Below are 22,443 nucleotides of genomic sequence, written 5' to 3' on the forward strand. Positions count from 1 at the left end.
GTTAAATTTGTAATTTTTATTTTAGAGAATTAGAATCTTTTTTATTGGATATACTTCATGTTATAATTTTTATTGGATGTAGAAAGATGAGTATTAAATAAATATATGATTGGAACAAAATTATAAATGTGTATTTGATTTTTAAAATATAAGAGATGTAAAATAATATATAAAAAATCAAAACATCAAAAGTTTTAGAAAAGGGGAAGTAGTTCTTTACATTGATTTTATAATAGTATCATTCGTTGAGATTCCAAATAATGAGGAACTTCATATATGATATAAAATATTTTTACATGAGTGGGTCGAAAGGAACATACGAGAATTATGTTCATGGATTCATTCAATTATACGTTATCTAATTTATATACTTTTTTACTATTGTAATTCACACATAACAATGTTTAACTTTTCCAGCAACTAACTCATATTCGAAACATTTTAACTTACTCACTTCTATCTAATGTGTCATTTTTTTCTCTTCACCAACTCACACTTAGAATACTCATAATTTCTCACTAAGCTTATCTTTTTCAACCATTAGGAGAAATAGAGTTCAATTATTTATATACTTATATTGTTGATTACTTATCCTATTAACACTAACCATGTTATATAAGCTGTCGTCGGATAGACTTTTGACACAAGAACCCTACATGTATTATGGTTGGCTTGCCTTGCCATCAACGGAACATGATGTCTCATGTCCTATCAAAAAGACATTTGGCATAAGGACCTCCTAGTGAATCTATCGACCACTTGTTAGATTTATCGTTTCAGTATTTGATTGAGTCGTCAAACCATCAACTATGATATCAATTGTTGGGATTGAGAGTCCAAATAATAAGATATCACATTGATCTACTAACCACTTGTTATATTTGTCGCTTCAATATTTGATGGAGTCGTCGAACCACGAGCTTTAAGAACGCTTATTAAGGTTGAGTCCAAATAACGAAATAAAAATATAAGTAAGTTTGATACTACATATTTACTCAAAGCCTTTAGTCATTAGAACCAGAACTCTATCTACTTACATGCCCATTCAATTCAATCATTTTTACACATTGTAATACATGGACTCTACTAACCCACATTTAAAATACCCAGCTAGTTAACTACACATAGTTAATAATTCAGTGCATTTAGCATAAAATATATACATCCTAATCATCCCATAAGATATTTTTTTATCTTAGGTATTAACAATTAAACTTTGTTTATCTTATAAGATTTTTTTTGTATGAACACAAGTTAGTTATTTTTATCTTACTGGATTAGAGCTCAACTAATAACATTTATAAGAGGGAATAAAATATATTCTCATACTAGAAGATAATTTATCTAATTCAGCTAGTAAAATTATGACATGTGTACTGTGTTATTTGGTTTTAGTATATTTTTGTAGAAAATGAATAAATATGACACATATTATAATTTTAGTGGTTAAATGATATAAGTTATGATTAAATATTTTTGTATGATATACTTTATTCTATTCATAAAATATGGGTTTAGCATTATAGAATTTGTGAGATTTAATAAAAGTAAGATACATAAAAGGATAAATTTGGGTTGACATCTTCTGTCCAAAAAAATATACTACTACATATGATTGATCAAAAAATATTTAATTATTAAACTTTTAACTTAAAAAATATTTTTTCAATTAATCACAAATAATAACTATATAATATTACAGCTTCGTGGCACAGTATTTCCCATAAATTTACATGGGTAAAAGCATGAGTTATAATAAATACAATATCACATGCCAATCTTGACTTTCGCGTAACGCTAACGCCAAGTCACCAATGAAGAAAAATTGGAGCACAATAAACGGTCCACGTCATCGAAAAAAAAGCTAGAGTTTGCTTAGGAGAACGCTTCATTTTCCTCCATCAATATAAATATCCTCATTCAACCGTTCCACACTATACGTAACAGTTTCTCTCAAAACCTTCTTGTCTCGTTTTCTCAGAACTTTCTCGATAAACAAACAGCTTCTATCAATGGCGTCGTTCGATCAGGCACCTCCCGGCGATGCTAAGGTCGGCGAGAAAATCTTCAGGACCAAGTGCGCTCAGTGCCACACCGTCGACAAAGGTGCCGGTCACAAACAAGGTCAGTTTCGATTTATATATTGTTATTTGTTTTGTTTGTTGATTTTGAGCAAAATAAGGTTTAGATCTGGAAATCGCACGGTAGTTATTGTTTTGATTAATATTGATTTATATTTTTTTTATTTGTAGCTGTTTCATCTTAGAAGATGTTTGATAACCAAACCGTAGAATTATATTTTACCATATCATTTGTTAGGAGTATTTGATAATTCTAATTTAAGTGATGGTTTAATCTATGGGTGGCAAATGGAAGAAATTTGGATTTGGATTCTAATGTATAAACGGAAAGTCAATCCGAATAAATCCATTATATCATATTTTAAATTATCTATCGAATTCATCAGTATCCAAACTTAACGGATGTATATTAATCCATCAATGAATCAGAATGGTTTGGATGAATAGATATCTGTTCCATTTCCTTTTCTTGAATTGGAACTAAAACGTTTCTGAATAAAATCATGATTTTAAAATGGCGTTTTTATCTTTTTTAGAAACACTTTTTGGAAAAGTCATTTTTTGAACGTTTTGAAAAATCACATTTTTTGTAACATTCTACCAGCATGCAATATTTAACATTATATGTGCATAAAATATTTATACATGTTTCGGATTTAAGAAGAAACTTAATATCAATCACATACACTGGTCGTACCATTGATGTCACTAACATCTCACAAGTGCTACTAAGGATATATGTTATGAGAATTTAATTTAATTGAAAATCAAAGTGAGAGTGACAAGTGAGATAATGAACAAAATTGAAAAGCAAATCAAATCTTTTGTGAATGTTTGTTTTTTGAATGGATTCAATATCCATCACCATGTATATATCCATTGGATATAATGGATGCTTTGAATCTAGCAATTATTAAAATTATCCATTGTACTATATTCATTTAAATCTATTAACTTTAATGGATGAATTTAATTTTCTTTCATTTGTATGAATTGTGGATTATGGATAATTTTGCCATCTCTACTTTGTTCTTTTTTTATCACATGATAGGTCTTCTTAGGTTGAAGTGCATGATAGGGTTACTGTTTATGTTTTTTCCTCCTTTATAAACTTTATTATGTATTTTAGTTTCTGAAAATGAATGCAGTAATGATTTAAACGTTCTTAAATTATGAGATTTATGACCTTGGTTCAAAAAGAGTTCTTCCCACTTTCTCATTTTTTTTGTTGAAAATGTTGTAATTTGTGTTTAGTTCTTATGATTTTTTTTCTCTGTTGAATTTTTGTCATGGTGAGATTCGTTCTTATTTTTGTGAAGTGGTAGAATGAGCAAATTCTACTTTATCACAAATTTATGCATTGCTTCTCTGTTCCCATGTTTATTAGTTTACTTCTTTCATTAGCTGGCCATCATCTGATTATACTATTTTTGCAGTTGTATAATGTAATAAAAATTCTGTTTACTGTTTCCTGTAATGTCATTATCTATTCTATGGACTGAAGTTGAAAACTTCTACAATCAATGATTGGATAGGGTAAAGTGTTTCATCCATTTGTTTCAAATGAGAGATCCTTATCATTTTTATGATTTCATACCTATTCAGACAATAATTTATGACTTACAAGATTAACTCCGTTTACTTTGGCCATTCATCATTTTTCAAGACTTGTGTAACCAAAATAAGTACATCGCCACATTGGTTATTGTTGGGATTTAATTGATGCTAGCTATGACTTATTTCGTGAACCACACACACAACCTATGGTGCTGTCATCTTTTTGGTGACTTCAAGTGATGGCTCCTTTTTATTTTTATCACATGATTGGTCTTCTTGGGTTGAAGATCATGTTTGGGGTGATGTTTATATTTATCATCCTTTAAAAAGGTCTATAGTGCTTTTTAGTTAATGTAATAATAATGTATGCAGTTCCTGATTTAAAGACTCTTCAATCATGTTATGTCCTTGGTTAATCAAGAGTGTCTCACTAAATTATATTTTTTTGTTTTGTTCTTTTGAAAATGTTTCAATTTTGGTTTTGTTCTGGCATTTTTTTACTTTGTTTTATGTTTTGTTATGTTGAGTTTCATCATTGTTTTTGTGACGTAATGGAATGAACAAATTCTACTTGTTCACGAATTTATACATTGCTTCTCTGCCCCGTGTTTATTAGTTTATGTCTTTCATGAGTTCATCATGCTGGAGCTCATCTGGTCATACTCTCCTTTTGCAGTTATATAATGCAATTAACTTTCTGTTTACTGTTTCCCTTTCTTGAATAATGTAACTATCTATTGTGCTGACTAAAATGCTTACCTTGTGGACAATCTCAGGACCCAATCTTAATGGTTTGTTTGGAAGGCAATCAGGCACTACTGCTGGATATTCCTATTCAGCAGCTAACAAGAACATGGCTGTGAATTGGGAGGAAAAGACTTTATATGATTACTTGCTTAACCCCAAAAAGGTACTACCTAAAATCATATCTATGTATTGAATTTCTATTAATGAGATTTTCATTATGGGATTTAATGTTTTGTACTGCAACCATAGTAATGCACTGTTAAATTGTATGGTAAATACTGCCATTGCAAGTTGACATTCAGAACATTTGTTTCATTGTGACACATGGCTCACTTGTGTTTTCTATAACTTGTGCAGTATATTCCAGGGACAAAGATGGTATTTCCTGGTCTTAAGAAGCCCCAGGACCGTGCTGATCTCATTGCATATCTGAAAGAATCCACTGCACAGTAATCAAATTTTATACACTTAATTTCGCAGTGTGCTATTGGAGTTCTGGAAATTTGTTATTTAGACTTTTATTTCTGTCGTTACTGTAATATTTGGCAAATAAAGTAGACTACATTTGTTTGCAATGCTATTTTGCATTGTTTCTAGGGAGGACACCCTATTATATTGACCGGTATAACGTTCAATCAAATGATCTGTTCAACATGGAAACACTGTTTTCTGTATTTGGTTGACTAGAGACACTATTGAATACTGTGTTTAGCTGCGTTCACTACTCGTGCTTTTTGTTTGGTTTGCTTAACTAAACACACTAAGATCCAAGTTTTTGAATTGCAATGGTGTAAGTACTGGTGTGAGATTCAATCTCAATCTTAGGATTAAGCTGTTGCACTATACTGTCATTTTATTTGTGTTTTTAGTCTGCACTCTGCTCTATAAGTTGCAGTGTACACGTGTATGTCTCTCTTATTTGGATCATAAAAGGACATTGTAGATGAGAAAGATCGGTTTTTCTTCTTAACTGAGAGTTCCCACATATGGAGGGTATGCCAAGTTTTTGGTTGATTACTCGAGTGATGTAGCGTATTTTAGTGACGCGTTTCCAACTTTTTTAATGAGTGGGATGTAGTTATAGACTATGCCCTGAAAGATAGTAGTTAACAAATATGAAAGACTTGCATAAAACAATCCTAAAGATCTGGGTGCTTACTTAGAGTAGACACCATATGCTTGACTTTAAGTTGTGTTCTAGAATGGTAGAAGCTAATTGAGGATAATCCACCCGAATCAGCCTAAATTAACATCCTGTAATTGCTTAATTTGAATTTGTTGTTAATATTTTATGTAGGATTTAATTAACTTTGTTTATTTTGTTACGATCGTTATTATGTTATCATTAGTTTTTCCTATATATAATAAGAGTGATGATTCATTTATTCCAATAGTGAGTTTTTCAATCCTAACCATAAATTATAGAGAAATATTATGATTTACATTTAGCTATAATTCAAACCATTGAATTTCCCTAAAATTAATAACTACATATAGTAACTCATATTTGAGTGATAGATTTATTACCATTCATAAATGTCTACATAGTATTAAAGTGATTACATCATCTCATCATTTGTGACCTGTTTGATTCATTATTCTCTTGTTGAGATGTCAAAAGTTTGAAATCCCATTAGTCATCTCCATTTAGTATGTTATCTTCTCTTTAGACTTTATCATTTTTCACTCATCATAATTACATATTACATACATAATTATTAACAAATTATGTTAGTAGTGATTTCTTTCCCACCGACGATAATTCTGATGACGATTATATTGTTGTGCTCTATATCCACCAACATTGATTCTGATGGTGCCTTTTTCCCATTGAAGAATTATGTCACTAATAACATCTTTTCTCATCAATGATCATTCCAATGATGATTATATAAATGGTTTATCTTCTCACCAATGATGATTCGGGTGGCGCCTTTTTGTCACATTGATGATTATATTAGTCGTGATTGTCTTTCACATTGATGACTATTTTGATGTTGATTGAGTTTGCAGATTTTGCAGTTCACAATATCTTTCAAAGATTTTAATGGAACAATGAGAATAACGATGATTGATGATTATTTTGATGTTGATTGAGTTTGCAGATTTTACGGTTCATAATATCTTTTAATGATTTTTATAGAACAATGGTGAGTTATATTAGTAGTGATTGTCTTCTATCCTCCTAAACTTTTACATTTACTTAACTTCTATCAAAGAGCCCATAATAGATGAAGATCTTGTGTATCTATTAATGTCTCAAATCAATCAAAATATGTCATTTAATTAAAAAAATTATAAAAATATAAATTAATATTTTATATTATTTAATAAAATACTATTAAACAATATCGATTTTTTTGGGACCATCCTCACAACATCCTGGTCGTTACCAAGATAGCCACCAACTAGTGGTTGATTGGGCAACCAAATTGAGTCAAAAGTGGAATAATGTCGTTTACAACCTAATTAATTACTTAGTCTTATGTGTGTTGCAGCTGTTTCCCTCCTATGTTCTACTCGTTTATTATTACTGTTAATCAAATCGATATGTTTTTATTTTTTATAGATTTTGTTAGCATCAATGCTGAGGGTATAAAACTCATAAATAAATATTTTTCTTGAAATTGATATTATTATAAAAAACACAAGTTTTATATCTTTAAATTTTAACTAAAACTTACCAATTTTAATTCCTTATCCTCTGTACCGCAAAACATTTTCTTCTTCTATTCTATCTGTTCAGGTACTTTGTACTTGTAGTCCTTGAATTCGATACTGGCGAATCAAAGTGGGCCTATGTTTTTCTTCTTTCATTTTGTAAAGTTTTTTACACTGTCAGTATATCATTGTAATACTACTTTTATTTGAAAATCAATAATAGTTAACATATAAATTGTGGAGATTTGCTAACAGTATAATAATTACAATATCTATGTATATATATTAAATCCTTTTAAGATTCATAATTTTTTAGAATTAAATTAGCACAAATAAGATTTATGAGAGATCAAAATCATTTTTATTATTTTATGATTTCTATTGTTGATCGAAAAGCTTGTGTCGGTCTAACCAAAGTTCCTTCATTCAATGAACAACTGAACAACCATGATGTCAGAGTGATTGACTGGATTATTAATAGAATGTAATTTTTTTTGTTTTCAACATGTATCATCGTACTAGAGACAATTCGGTCTGAATTGGAAATATCAACAAGTACGTGGAACTAACTCTTTCAGTGAACATTTTTTTCATCCACAAGACTCGAACTCGATACCTTGTATAAGAGGAATCAAACATATACCATTTGAATTATCGAGGTTTGTTAACAGCATCTAATTAACAGTCCTTATTGGCATTACAGTTACGAGGAAAACATCTGAGTTTAAAAGTTGATTAAACAAATGCTCATGAATGTCCTTAAATTAATATTTAAGCAATTGAAAAATGAAGTGGTTTGAAAAGCACCGTCACACTATGAAGTATGAATATTATAGTAAAAATGAAACAGAAGAAATATAAAATGCTACAATATATAAATAGTTACTATTTCTGATGTTTTTATAAGTTTTTTTGAGGTTGTGGTTTTGCTTATTTTATAGGTCTTTTCACAGTTTCAGTCTTTTAGACGTATTAATTAAATATTTCTGCTACCAAAATATTTTATATTAATTGAGTGAAAAGGGAAAATATTTTATATTAATTGAGTGAAAAGGGAAAATATTTTTCTTTCTTCCTTAAAATAGAGTGAGATATCCATTTCTTAATAAAATCAGCTCTTTTAATATATGGTGGACTCGTGTAAAAAAACATTAGCACATATGTAAACCATATTAATTAATTGAGTGATAATAAAAATATTAATTAAAAGTAATTTTGACATAAGTAGTTATATTACTAGCAATATCAATTAGTTTCTTTGGTTCACGTGCTCTTACCCACACAGCCTTATAAATAGGATAATGTAGTATTGATAGAAGAATTAATATTTATGTATTTATACATAAATATTTATGTATAATCATTATATTATGATTAGATATAAATAATGAATAATACAGTATACTGTGATATGTTTTTTCTTTTCATTTTCCTATAAAGCTAAAAGCACGGTTTATTAAAGAGTGTAATTTTTGTTGATTATGAGTGTAAGAATTTAGAGGGAATAGATGCATCGTTAAACAGTTCATTTGTATTATGATTAAATTAAAGATACACTAGTAATTAAATATACAAAAATATATATGTAATAAAAATGTAAGAGTTTTTTTCCACAATTATTATATTTTCCACTGGTTGTTCATGTAATATTCTGATTGGCTTTGATATCCTTTGTATAGTGATCTCTGGACCAAGTGTTACAATGCAATTCCTTTGACTCCAAACTTATATGAAACGGATGAAGATCTATTGTCCAGAACCTTGTCTATAATTAATCACAATGAACCAAAAATAATAATGTTATAAATATTTAATTTTTTCAATTAATGTGACATAATATAATTGGTTTTAGACAAAGTTTGAGACAACATATCCTTGTTAAAGCAACAAGCTGGACCCACTCCATCAGTGATTGTTGTCCCATAATGATCTATTGTGAGCTATTAATAATATGCATTACTATAATACGATATATTGAAAAATTGGAATGAATATATGATTACTGAACTCCAATATAGTCCCAAATATGGTGATTTGTTGTAGTCCACTATATTCAGCGCGTTTAATCAGTTTTATATCATCTTTACCATAACATTCATAATATGTTATTAATAAATATTTTAATATCGACAAATAGTTCTTTATTACTATCATATTGGATTTGATAGAAAACATTACCATCTTTAACTTATTTTTGCTAGGTTGATACATTCCTATTATTACTACGCTCTCTAATCTCTATGTCTCTAGTTTGCTTTGATGGTTGGGCCTCAAGATCCATCTAAATTCGATGACCAAAATGTTTAGAGTTTAATTATAATGAGCAATACTTATTAGGATGGATAACAACCACGTATCCCAAAATGGATTAGTTCCTTACCAAATGTGAATGATACTCTTGGCAGTACAAAAAAATAATCTAACAGTTATGTGTCATATTGAAAACTTGTATTTTTTTATACTTTTCACGTTAGAATAAAAAAATAATTCCTTTTATGGTACGTAACTGTGTCTTTAGACAAGTGTATCTCACGTGAATCGAAATACCTATATTGAAAACGTTTATATGCAAGAAAATATATAGAGCAAGATACACAAATCATATGATCCCAGTATGTGTTGCTTAACTATTATATAATATCTGGATGCTGATATAAGATTTCCAAAAACTTTGAGGGTTCTACCAATTTGAATTAATGCTTTTTCAAAACCATGCCACCTAAGTTCTAAAAACGCGTTCTACACATGAAACTCTTTTGTCACTTAATCCAATTCTTTATTTCTTCTCCATCAATTTTGTGCCAATCCAATTCCACATTTTTGTGTTCATAGATTTGACACACATGTCATTCTCTCATTAGTTGCTTTTCTCCCAATTCATTCTCCTTTCACTAAATGATATTTTCCTATATAAAGTTGTTACACTTCATTCTTTAAAAAGATGATATTTTCCCATTCCAAAGAGGAGAATCCTTAAAAAAAACAAAAATGAAAAGATACACTATTCAACTACTCCTCTCCATTTTTAGAGAAGGAAGTGCTGTACAAAATAAAATAAAAAGACAATTATATCCTTTTATTTACACTTTGTAATGATACTTTTATCATAAAATTAAGTGTAAAAAGATCATTTCACTCTCTGCTAATGTTATTTTCACTTCATTATTTCAGATAAAAGATATTTGTTCCACACTTTCTATTAGAATGAGATGATACTTCTATTCTTAAGAAGAAAACAATATTTACTGTTGGGAGAAAATTCTTACTTGATTTTGACTATTCTTAAATATAAATCACAACACAGAATCATGTCATTCAATATCTCATATACTCTAAATGAATTGAATTGTATTTTATTAACGAATGAATGGATGACACAAGAGACAACAACATTCCCGTTATTGGTTGCAATATATAAAGAAATTGCAACAGTAAGCAGCATTTATACAGAGAAGGATCACTTGTCCCTTTTCATGTCTCTATATCCCGAACCAATCAAATTTTATGAAATAATATTAGAATATTAATTTTTGTTTTTATAATTTTTCTTTCAAAATGAATAAAACTTTCTCATTCACTTGAGACACCAAATAAGATATGAATAATATTTCTCACTCGTGCAGGAGTAGCATCAACCAGGAAGCTACTTCTTGAGTGAGGATGATGGTGAAGTAGCCACGTTTCAATTCAAAGTCACACATATATCCACTTCTATAAATACCAATATCTACCTTACACTAACTTTCACAACACAACCCTTGTATTAACTTTTTTGAACATTTACAAAATAAATAAACACACATTTTGCATGGACATGGGTTCCAATTCAACCCAAACTGGTGCTGCCACTTCTGCATATAGAGGTGTACGCAAAAGAAAATGGGGGAAATGGGTCTCTGAAATTCGCGAACCTGGCACCAAAACCAGAATCTGGTTAGGGAGCTTCGAGACTCAGGAGATGGCTGCAGCTGCATATGACATGGCAGCATTGCATTTCAGGGGCAAGGAAGCGAGGCTCAACTTCCCTGAACTTGCAGCCACGCTTCCTCGCCCCATGAGTAACAATGCTGACCACATTCGCATGGCTGCCCAAGAGGCTGCCCTGAAGTCCAGGACTAATTCATACCTAACTACAAAGCCGCCTGATGGTGGTGGTGGTGATAATGATGGTTCTTCATCTAATTCGATAGGGAGAGTACGACTTTCCCCTAGTCAGATTCAGGCCATCAATGACTCGCCTCTAGACTCACCCAATATGTGGTTGCAAACACAAGATACTTTCATGTTGGATGATCAGTCTATGATGTTTACTAATAATGGTTATGACTATATGCCCTTTGATGAGGAGGAGAATGAGTGGGAGAATATGCATAATAGTTCTCTATGGGATCCTTAGGCAATATCAAATACAATCACTATTAATATCAAATATGTCGTTTTTTATTTACACTCAATCGCTTAGCCTGTTAATCTTATTTTCATTCAGCTATAAGATCAACACCTTGGATTGAGTGTAAATGAATATTACTTTATAAGGAGGGATACGTTTACACTTAAGTTAACTTACACTGGTTACACTCAATTTTAACTATCCATTTTCTTACGTCCAATGAACCAAATGAGTTAAACTTAAAAGTTATCTAAGTTTTTTTCCATCTCCCATCATTTATTTCACTCATCTTTATGGTCCATTAGATTTAAGAAAATGAATATATAAGATTGAATGTAACTAGTATAACTTAACTTTGTTATAAATAAATTCACCTTCTTAGTTTATATATTATATATGGTAATATGTGATTTGGTATTACATCAGATATTATTAACTGTTCAATTATTGAATACATGTATCAGCAGAGATTCCATTTGTTTGAGAAGCTAGTATAGGTGGTGTATGGGTACATCATATTTTGTACTCAAAAAAGTTTAATGTATAGGGAGTGGTGAGATTAATTTATTGGCTGTGTTTTATAAGCTGTGGAAGAGTGTGGTGTGATTTATTGTATCATTATTCATTAAATAAATTCAGCTGATGTAATGGAATTCCAATTGTCAGATGAAGTTCCACTCTCATTTTTCTTCTTTATTGTATCATTATATCATTAATTTGATAATTTTACTCTTCCACTCCCATTACTTTTTATAGCATTCTATAGTTGCTAAGAATCATTTTAGATACAAGAGAAGAAAGTGAAGTGAAAAACAAAGTAAAAAAGAAAATATAATAACATTTATATTTTTTTTATATATGTTCATAATGATATTTTTATTCTTAAAATTAAGAGTAAAAACAATCCCGAGAGAATCTGATCTTTTGGGATGAGTTTTGTTTTCATTTCCTAGAGGATGGGCTTTCTCATTAATAAATATTTGTTGTCCTTATACCAAAGTTTATTACATGACCTAGAATATTCCAATCAAATTAAATGTGTTGCTCTTAGTTGTGAGACTGTTTGATGATGTATTAAAGATTTAAAATTAAATGTATTTATTTTAAGCATTAATAAAAATGAACTGTAATTATAGAAAAAATGATTACATTAGTTGTAATAAAATCTTAACTTAATGACTTATAATAAAATAATCTATTCCAAATAGAGATATTGAAAGCATTGGTGAAGTAGTGTAATAAGGGATAGAGATTACTTGTTCTAAAATCAGTCTCACTTCATGTCGAAGCCAATCATAATATAATTTTTTATTATTTTTTATTTTTAAAAATTTTCTTTTATTCAGGTGTGAATGTACGATAGACTTGAGATGATGAATGAGACTCGGCTATGAATAAGTGATCGTTGTCCTTGTAATAAGTTCTCCACTGTAAGGCAACCACTCATTCATGTTAAAATGTTTATCCTTCACCATAGTAGTAGTATCACTTCAATTTCCACAGTGCTTCTCCTTTTCAACTCTTCTTCTTCTTCTTCTTCTCCTTCGTCACTCAAAATTCCTTATAATAATAATTCACTTATTCAACTACGTGGAAGAAGAAGAAACACTAAATGGATGAGAAGAGTGAGTGGATCAGTTACAGTGGTAAACACTGATAATGATGATGATGGTGGTGGTGATAACCTTATAGAGCCAGGTTCCGAGGTAGTGAGGAATTTCTATGCAAGAATCAATGTTCATGATGTTGATTCAGTACAAGACCTTATTTCCGACAATTGTGTCTATGAAGACCTTGTCTTTCCTCGCCCCTTTGTGGGTCGTCAGGTACTACTCATTATCTTACCACCCCACATTTTAAGGTATCCAATGACCACTAAGTCTAAAGCATGGATGAGTTGAACTTCCTCATGTGTTGGTGTCAAACACGTATCCGACACAGATATGTTTGGATTCGTGAATGATACGTATTTTAGCGTATCTAAAAATATAAAAAAATAAAATAGAGATGAAGTCTGGTACGTTTTCAACAAAAAAAAAATAGGATAACATCAAATACGTTTTATCAATTTTATGAATTATTCTACTTACTTGGAATTTTGAATAACAATGGTTTACAAATTTTCATTACATTTTATATTTTACATATTTTGATTTACACTTATAATTTTATCATATTTTATTTATTTTTTACTATTTTATACATGTATCCCTGAACGTATCACTGATTGTATCATATCCTATATTTTATAAAAAATACATGTCGACGTATCAGATACATATCGTATCCGACAAACGTATCCGGCTTGATAGGCCACTAAAAATTGTTACTTTTTTCAACAACTCAACTTATACAATAAATAAAATTTCATTATTTGGCAATCACTCAATGCTCTAATTATCCATATTCAATTATTTCATAAGAGTCTAACTAGTACCATTTGGTGATCATTGTTGTATGTTAAGGAATGAATTTAGTTTTAATGATTATTGTGTGCAGGAAATTCTGGAGTTCTTCAAAAAGTTCACTAATGCTACCAGCATAGATCTGCAGTTTGTTATTGATGATTTGTCTACTCAGGACTCCTCATCTGTTGGGGTCATATGGCATTTAGGTCTATTATCAAATTCTAATGCATGCCTTCAATTCCATGTTATTTTCAAAAACTATAGTTTACTTCGATCTTACCAGTTTAATTCTTCAAAAAAGAAAATACTTAAAATGGTCCCAAAAATTTCAAATGTGGGTTAAATTCGTCCATATTACATGCTAAAAATGACTAATTTGACCTACATTTGAAATTTTGGGACCATTCTAGATTTTGTTTGAAAGACTAAACTGGTAAAGTCGAAAAATATGAGAGACTAAGATAAGTATTCACTCTTATTTCTTTTAATACTTTTTCAAGTGTGTTACTAAAACATGGAAATGGCTGCAGAATGGAAGGGGAAGCCTTTCCCCTTTAGCAAAGGGTGCAGCTTTTATCGTTTGGAGGTGATCAATGGCAAGAGACAAATAGTGTATGTTTAACACTGTTTTCTATTCCTGTGCTGCTATTCTGAATTTATGTGGTTAACTAGATATTATTAGAAGAACTAACATTCTGGAAGAGTCAATCGATTAACACTGTATTTGTTGTTGCAGTTTGTTTAGGTGAACTTTGTGTGCGATAATCGATTAATCAACATAGTTAATCGATTATCTGGTTAACGATTTCTGTTTTAATAGTTGTTGTATATAAAAGGGTATTCCCATAATCTTTATACTCAATTCATTAATGAGAAATATTACTCACCGAAAGCTTTGATTCTCATTTTCTTTTCTTTCTTCTTTCTTTAAGCTTCCTTTCTCATACTTCTTAATTCATCAATAAGTTTCATCCATGACACATACCACATTTTAAGTTTTTAACATTTATATATAATGATTTTGGTTGATGTATTTAGTTCACTGTATAGGTTTAAGGCAACTAGTTTGACAAACTTAGTCTAAGGGCATGTTCATTATGTTCTGAAAGTGTTGCTGAATACACTCAATGTCAATGAGAATAGCTTGATTCTTGTTTAGATGATGGTTATATGATTATGTTTATTTTTTTACAGTAGCAGTTTACAGATATATCTTAAATTTTCTGAAAACAGATACGCGCGAGACAGTGTTGAACCTGCAATCAAGCCTGGAGATGCAGCTTTGGTATGTGGAATTTTCTTAATTTGATGCATAGATCCTACCACAAGAAAAGAAAAAATGGAAAAACTGGTGCTATTGTTATAGAAGATTAGAAAACAATGTTCCTATGTTGTTTTCTCATTTTAATCAAATTGCTGCAAAATCAGACCAAAAATTTGTCTCAAGACCATTGTTCTTCTTTATTATAAACCAAAGTCATGACTATTACTAAACTAATAATATATCTAACATCCATGCCAGAATATGTCTATGCATTGTTGACATTTTGTCAAATTTCTCACCTATATCAGTTCTAAATGGGGCTCAGAATTCACAAAAAGTATTGTAGTACATTTGTTATCGTGTTCTTTCAACTTGTTTCTCAGCGCAGAATTCACAAAATCGCGAAGATGAACACTAATGTTGTCTCTGCATGTGTTGATTGTATTTGTACATGGATTGAGTTTGATCCTCCAATAAATGTGCAGGCAGCAATCAGGAGTGTGACATGGCTTCTGCAGCAATTCCCTCAGCTTGCCGACCGCTTATAGCGGAAACTCTTCGCCTTCATTCTCCCCTTGCATTACATGTTTATGTAACATATCTAGTGCTGATAATGAATGTGTTACTTATCTTCAATCAAAGCATTTGGTTCAACTACTTTATTGGTAAGTTTCAGCTAGCACAAAAGATTTGTAAACTCACTCTGTACTTGGACACACTATGTTAGTAAGAACCTTGTGTCTGTTATGTTATTGAAGAAATGAAAATGTTGCTTATGATTTTAAGCCTAACTGATTCCAAAACTTGTAGCATTGTACTATTCCCTTCTAACTGTTCCACACTGTCACTTGGTGAGAAAGACACTAATTCTGTATCAAAAGAAGCTTATCAAAAATATTTTTCCCTTCACAAAGAAGGAAAAACTAACCAAAGGAATATTGATAACTAACATAAAATAGGAGGTATCTAAGTTTTTTAAATTTACTCCTCATTCTGACCATCAATTCTAACCTAACAGGTTTACATAGCTAACTTTTTCAACAATATTTTTTCATCCATAAGACTCTAACCCGAGAATTTGCTTAAGAGGAATTAAACATGTAGCACTCGAACTAGCACCCATTTCGCCAGTTTAAACATCCTTAACTATTGATTAAGATTCACATTTTCTAATAATTTACAGACTATGGAAAGAAAAATATGATTTATTTAAAGAACTCACTTGTCTCAGTTCCAACGCTTCTTCTCAATTCATATTTTTTTCTCACTTTTTTTTTTGTTTCATAACATTCACGCATTATGTGTACTAAGTTTCGACAATTCCGTAGAACATTTTCTACTTCCTCTCAATTCCGAAATCACGATTCTTCTTCTTCACCCAACAATCTCTTAAATTCCAATCCTAACAATGACTCCATCATCCGTGGACTCTGCAAAGGTAACAAATTTGAAGAAGCAATTGATTTTTTATGCCAACAAAAGCGCCTCAAAGAAGCCATTGAATTGCTTCATCACATTGATCAACCCTCTGCTCGTACATATTCAACTCTCATTGCTGCTTGCGTTCGGAATCGAGCACTTGAAGAGGGTAAAAGGGTCCATTCACACACTAAAGCCTCTAACTTTGTTCCTGGGGTATTCATTTCTAACCGTTTGCTTGATTTGTATGCAAAATGTGGGAGCCTTGTTGATGCCCAGAAACTGTTTGATGAAATGCGTAACAGGGATTTGTGTTCTTGGAACACTATGATCGCTGGGTATGCAAAAATTGGACGGCTTGAAGAAGCTAGGAAACTGTTTGATGAAATGCCGCAAAGAGATAACTTCTCTTGGAACGCTGCGATATCCGGTTATGTTAGCCATGATCGGCCGCAAGAAGCTCTAGAATTGTTTAGAATGATGCAGAGGCATGATAGTTCAAATTCGAATAAGTTTACGTTGTCTAGTGCTTTGGCTGCATCGGCTGCAATTCCATGTTTACGGAATGGGAAGGAGATTCATGGGTACATGATAAGAACGGGTTTGGACTCGGATGAGGTGGTGTGGAGTGCTCTTTTGGATCTTTATGGGAAGTGTGGGAGTTTAGATGAAGCTAGGGGTATTTTTGACAAGATGGCGGAAAGAGATGTTGTTTCATGGACTGCAATGATTCATAGATGCTTTGAAGATGGAAGAAGAGAGGAGGGCTTTTCATTGTTCAGAGAGTTGATGAGGTCAGGCATTAGACCAAACGAGTATACATTCGCTGGAGTTTTAAATGCGTGTGCTGACATTGCTGCTGAACACGTTGGGAAGGAGGTACATGGGTACATGATGCGTGTAGGGTATGACCCATTTTCATTTGCTGTAAGTGCCCTCGTTCATATGTACTCAAAGTGTGGGAACATTGAGAATGCAAGAAGGGTTTTCAACCAGATGCCTCGGCCAGATTTAGTGTCGTGGACGTCTCTAATTGTTGGTTATGCTCAGAATGGTGAACCAAACAAGGCTCTCCATTTCTTCCAATTACTTCTTCAATCAGGTCCTAAGCCTGACCAGATAACCTTTGTAGGAGTTCTTTCGGCTTGTACTCATGCTGGGTTAGTTGATAAAGGGTTAGAGTATTTCCATTCAATAAAGGAGAAGCATGGACTGATGCATACTGCAGATCATTATGCATGTGTTATTGATCTATTGGCACGATCTGGCCGTTTCAAAGAGGCAGAGAATATCATCGATAACATGCCTTTAGAGCCTGATAAGTTCCTTTGGGCATCCTTACTCGGAGGATGTCGAATACATGGGAACATTGATCTGGCTAAAAGAGCATCAAAAGCATTATTTGAGATAGAGCCAGAGAACCCAGCTACCTATATCACTCTAGCTAATATTTATGCTAATGCTGGTCTTTGGCCAGAGGTAGCCAAGGTTAGAAAAGCCATGGAAAATAGAGGAATAGTGAAAAAGCCTGGTAAGAGTTGGATTGAGATTAAAAAGCAAGTGCATGTGTTCCTAGTAGGAGATACATCACACCCCAAAATAAGTGATATACATGAATTCCTTGGAGAACTCTCAAAGAAAATGAAGGAAGAAGGTTATGTTCCAGACACAAACTTTGTGCTACATGATGTGGAGGAGGAGCAGAAAGAGCAAAACCTCTTTTACCACAGTGAGAAGCTTGCTGTTGCCTTCGGAATCATTTCAACCCCGCCTGGAACTCCAATCAAGGTTTTTAAAAATTTAAGAACTTGCGTGGATTGTCACACCGCCATCAAGTATATATCAAAGATTGTGCAAAGAAAAATAACAGTGAGAGATTCAAATAGGTTTCATTGTTTTGAAGATGGAAGTTGCTCATGCAATGACTTTTGGTAGAACTCCATATCAATCTTTGATTTTGCCAGAAAACACAGCCGTATACAATTCCATCAATATGCTTCATTTTCCTCCTCTCTTTATCATCATTCATAAGGTGTTTCTATGAAGTGAAATTTTTGCATGCACAATGCAACAAGATACAAAATGTTCCATAAAGACCAAGATCTAAGTTATATACTGTATCAACCATTGAGAGGACATTATTTATGTGATCTTAGATAAGTACATTTTACATGTATGTGTTTCATATAAGTGGTAGTTAAGTACAACTTTTCTGTATTGGTCTCTCAAAGGAGTAATAGAGGTAGAATTTGGTGCAAACTTGATGCTAAGATGAAAAATGCTGAAGTTTAAGAACTGAAAATTCTACAAAGTTACTGTTTTTTTTTTTTTTTTTGAATCATTAAAATGAATTATAAACTACAAAACTAAAATAACAAATTTACATAAAAGATGAAATTGAAAATAAAAAATAAATATAAATTTTTTAAAAAAATCAGGACAATTTTTTTTTACATTATGGATACACATCCTTTAATCCATGAAGCCCAGCATAAAATATGGATTAAGTATGAGACTCAGAACTACTGAACATGTATTTCAATTTTTTAGTGATCAAATATCAACCAACAAAATCCACTGTCATCTCACAATTTTATTATGTCAGAAGATGAACAATAATTAAAGCTACATAGACAGATAACAGTGTGAAGCTCATTCTGCTAGCTTACTTCAGTCAACAGAATGAAGGAACAAATTTGAGTGGATATAAATAAAGAGATAATATATGCATGGATTTTATCTCTAAACAAATTGCACAGCATTAACAGTACAAGAACAGGAATCTATATAATCTATAATTAATCCCCTAATCAGTATACATTCCCTACAATACTCAACTCCTCGAAATCTTCCTCAGATGAAACAAGCTCCTCACTATGTACATAACCAGCATCTTTCATGACCTCATTCAATCCATCCATCAAGGGGTAAATCTCAAGAGCATGAGAGTTGGAAGTGTCCCCCACCAAAAATGAAGAAAACTCATTCCCAACATCAACCCAAGAACAACCAGGAGACTTTCTCATGCCCGAATCTCTCATGGAAGTCCTCACTTGTGCTAGTTTGCTCCAACAACCAGCTGCAGCATACATATTCGCAATCAACACATAATAACCAGAATGGTCAGGCTTCATTTCCAGCAATTTTCCTGCAGCCCATTCTCCCATAAGCGTATTTCCATGGATTCGACAAGCTCCTATAAGGGTGGCCCACATCGCTGGAGTCGGCTTGTATGGCATCCCTGTGATTGCCTCCTTTGCTTTGTTTAGAAGACCAGCTCTGCCAAAGAGATCAGCCATGCAAGCATAGTGCTCAATGCGGGGAGTTATACCATAAACATTTATCATCTTTCTGAAGAGCAATTGACCTTGGGCTATAAGACCGGAATGGCTACAAGCCGTTAGAACTGCAACCATTGTTACATGATCTGGTTTGATATTGAACTTGGACATATCTTCAAACAATTGAAGAGCAATTTCTCCATCTCCCTTCATACCATATCCTAAAATCATGGTAGTATATGTGACTTCGTCTCTTGTGCTCAACGAATCAAACACTCTCCTGGCTTCTACAACTTTGCCGGACCTTGCATACATGTCAATAAGGGAATTCCACAGCAATAAATAATTCTTAAACTCTTCACGCTTAATAATATAGCAATGAAACTCCTTACCATGCTGTAGATTTGCTACGCGAGCACAGAGTGGAAGAACGCTTGCAATGGTCACAAAATTAGGTTCAACACCCTTGTGTAACATTTCTCTAAAAAGAAACGAGACTTCCTCAGATTGATCCAGGTGAGCATATCCAGAAAGCATGGAATTCCAAGTAATCAAACCCTTCTCTTCCATTCTATGAAACACCATATATGCATGCTTGAGGTCTTTACACCTGGAATACATTGTAATTAATGCATTTTTTATGTTTTCAAACCTGTCTAAGCAAGTTCGTACGGCATGACCATGAATCTCCTTTCCCAATTTAAGGGCTTCAATATGGGAACATGCATTTAATCCAATAACCAATGCGACGTTGTCCAAATGAATTGATGATCTCATCTGAGAAAGAAGCTGGAGAGCCCCCTTGAAATTGGCTGAATGTAAACAGCCTCCAGCAATGGTGTTCCATATAATTATATTCATTTCAATACCCTCTTCCTGCATTCTTCCGAATAGCTGAAATGCTTCCTCCCACATACCCCTAGAGGCGTAACAACTGATGATAGTGTTCCAAGAAACAGCATCTCTTACCGGCATATTATCAAACAAGTGTCGTGCAACCTCAAGTTCCCCGAACCTACCATACATGGAGACTAGTGCATTGTGCACAACCAAACTCGACCCAATTGAGCTAGCTTCAACAGACTTATGAATCTCCATTCCAGTATGACAATCCAGTAATTCGCCACAAGCCTTGAGAACAGTCGGATAAGTGAAATCATCCGGCCTAACCTGCTTACTCAACATCTTCTTATAAGCAGAAATAGCCTCCACAAAGAGGCTGTTTCTAACATACGCCGAGATAAGCATGTTCCAATGCAAAGGATCCAAAGTATTAGACTTTTCCACGACAACACGAGCATCGGTAATGAAATCAACATTTGAGTAAAAACTAACAAGCCTTGCAACCAATATAGGATGTTGATGAAAACCCAAAGAAATGATTTGAGCATGAAGCTGTTTACCCAGTGGCAATGATTTAACGTTGATGCAAGCCAATAGAAGAGAACTAATGGGGTGTAAAAGTACATAGGAGGAAATTGCTGCATGGTGTTGTAAGTGAAAAAAAACATTGAATGCATTTGGTAAATGACCTTGAGTCACAAAATGTTTAAGAGATGCAATGAGTTCAGCAACCATAGAAGCATGAGTAGATTTCTCAAAATGTTTATTGGGTTGTTGTTTCCATGAATTGGGTATGCATTTCTGGATTTGATACAACAAAAGTTGTTTTGGTATAGAATGAAATGTAGAAGATGGCATAAACAAAATGTGTGTTTGATAAAAAGCAACCACATTTCTTCTTTAACATTGGATTTGGAATCATAAATAAATAAATAGCTCACTAAATTTTGAGTTTTTGAAACACTTTGTGAAGGTTTTAATTAATTAACAACCCTGTCCAAAAAAACATGAAGGAGTTGGTTAATAATAAATTCGAAATTAACAATAATTGACGCAAACATAACTCTGTGAATGAAAATGGAGAAAAGGAGCAACCTGGAGCAAGCATAATAACGACGACGGAGACGGCGACGGTGGTGGTGGTGGTGGCGGTGGCGGCTTGAAGGAAGTTGCAGCATAAGCGGTGTCAACGTTCTTTCCACCCTCCCTTATCTGATGGACCCTGGGCTGTACACACTAGGCTTGGGTTGGGCTTATAGTGTTCAGAAAAAACCTGTTTGGTTTTGCATCTTTCAGATATTTAAGACTTCGAAGTATTTATTGTCTCACAAGAAATCCTAAGAGCACCCACAATGGTAATAAAAAAATCGTTATTAGTGAAATACATATGTTTTTTGTTCAAGTTTATTACTGGAGAAGAAAAAGAGTTGTCTTGTTCTTATTTCGCAACGGTAAGCTAGATATTAAAAAAATGGAAAAAAAATATTACAAGAAAAATATAAATGTGATTATGTTTGTGTGTCCAAATTTTAACGAAATAGAGTTGCACCATTTGGCGTGATTTTAGTTTGAGTTGCTTAAGTTGTTAGAAAGTATAAACAAGTATAAAATAATCAGTAAGATTCATTTAAAAACGAAAAAGAAGTTGCATCATTGAGATGTTCTAAGTAATAACTATACCCAAAAAATAATAACTACTTAAAAATGTAAAATTAAAAATAAATAAAAAATTGTCATTTTAAAAATTAAATCACCAAACAATACATTATTTTTTTTGTCTATAGATCCAAAT

General features: G+C 32.3%; 5 protein-coding genes across 6 annotated transcripts; 4 read left to right on the forward strand and 1 right to left on the reverse strand.

The window, feature by feature from the left end:
* On the forward strand, positions 1,931 to 5,250 carry LOC109348575 (cytochrome c). The gene is made up of 4 exons (XM_019589061.1): positions 1,931 to 2,124; positions 4,415 to 4,548; positions 4,743 to 4,843; positions 4,889 to 5,250. The coding sequence occupies exons 1-3, from the start codon at positions 2,013 to 2,015 to the stop codon at positions 4,836 to 4,838; spliced, it is 342 nt and encodes a 113-aa protein (XP_019444606.1). The 5' UTR covers positions 1,931 to 2,012; the 3' UTR covers positions 4,839 to 4,843; positions 4,889 to 5,250.
* Positions 10,810 to 11,451, forward strand: LOC109351043 (ethylene-responsive transcription factor ERF021-like). Its single transcript, XM_019592362.1, has one exon. The coding sequence runs from the start codon at positions 10,855 to 10,857 to the stop codon at positions 11,440 to 11,442; it is 588 nt and encodes a 195-aa protein (XP_019447907.1). The 5' UTR covers positions 10,810 to 10,854; the 3' UTR covers positions 11,443 to 11,451.
* On the forward strand, positions 12,883 to 15,928 carry LOC109348577. 2 transcript variants are annotated; one of them, XM_019589063.1, is made up of 6 exons: positions 12,883 to 13,100; positions 13,131 to 13,262; positions 13,936 to 14,050; positions 14,375 to 14,456; positions 15,078 to 15,129; positions 15,594 to 15,928. In XM_019589063.1, the coding sequence occupies exons 1-6, from the start codon at positions 12,894 to 12,896 to the stop codon at positions 15,654 to 15,656; spliced, it is 651 nt and encodes a 216-aa protein (XP_019444608.1). In that variant the 5' UTR covers positions 12,883 to 12,893; the 3' UTR covers positions 15,657 to 15,928. The 2 variants fall into 2 exon arrangements, with proteins under 2 accessions (XP_019444608.1, XP_019444607.1); XM_019589062.1 differs by having other exon boundaries at positions 12,883 to 13,262.
* Positions 16,338 to 18,517, forward strand: LOC109348578 (pentatricopeptide repeat-containing protein At4g37170). The gene has a single exon (XM_019589064.1). It carries the CDS (start codon positions 16,408 to 16,410, stop codon positions 18,460 to 18,462), a length of 2,055 nt encoding a protein of 684 aa, XP_019444609.1. The 5' UTR covers positions 16,338 to 16,407; the 3' UTR covers positions 18,463 to 18,517.
* On the reverse strand, positions 19,254 to 21,649 carry LOC109348579 (pentatricopeptide repeat-containing protein At1g71490). The gene has a single exon (XM_019589065.1). It carries the CDS (start codon positions 21,507 to 21,509, stop codon positions 19,338 to 19,340), a length of 2,172 nt encoding a protein of 723 aa, XP_019444610.1. The 5' UTR covers positions 21,510 to 21,649; the 3' UTR covers positions 19,254 to 19,337.

Source organism: Lupinus angustifolius, chromosome LG06 (genome assembly GCF_001865875.1).
Source record: "Lupinus angustifolius cultivar Tanjil chromosome LG06, LupAngTanjil_v1.0, whole genome shotgun sequence".
Taxonomy (NCBI): domain Eukaryota; kingdom Viridiplantae; phylum Streptophyta; class Magnoliopsida; order Fabales; family Fabaceae; genus Lupinus; species Lupinus angustifolius.

Bases quoted from the DNA above. Each gene is read 5' to 3' on its own strand.
- LOC109348575 (XM_019589061.1), top strand. From the start codon at position 2,013: ATGGCGTCGTTCGATCAGGCACCTCCCGGCGATGCTAAGGTCGGCGAG. The intron at 2,125-4,414 runs GTCAGTTTCGAT...GGACAATCTCAG, and splicing joins AGGTGCCGGTCACAAACAAG to GACCCAATCTTAATGGTTTG. The intron at 4,549-4,742 runs GTACTACCTAAA...TAACTTGTGCAG, and splicing joins ACTTGCTTAACCCCAAAAAG to TATATTCCAGGGACAAAGAT.
- LOC109351043 (XM_019592362.1), top strand. From the start codon at position 10,855: ATGGACATGGGTTCCAATTCAACCCAAACTGGTGCTGCCACTTCTGCA.
- LOC109348577 (XM_019589062.1), top strand. From the start codon at position 12,894: ATGTTTATCCTTCACCATAGTAGTAGTATCACTTCAATTTCCACAGTG. The intron at 14,051-14,374 runs GTCTATTATCAA...AAATGGCTGCAG, and splicing joins TGGGGTCATATGGCATTTAG to AATGGAAGGGGAAGCCTTTC. The intron at 15,130-15,593 runs GTATGTGGAATT...ATAAATGTGCAG, and splicing joins AGCCTGGAGATGCAGCTTTG to GCAGCAATCAGGAGTGTGAC.
- LOC109348578 (XM_019589064.1), top strand. From the start codon at position 16,408: ATGTGTACTAAGTTTCGACAATTCCGTAGAACATTTTCTACTTCCTCT.
- LOC109348579 (XM_019589065.1), bottom strand. From the start codon at position 21,509: ATGCCATCTTCTACATTTCATTCTATACCAAAACAACTTTTGTTGTAT.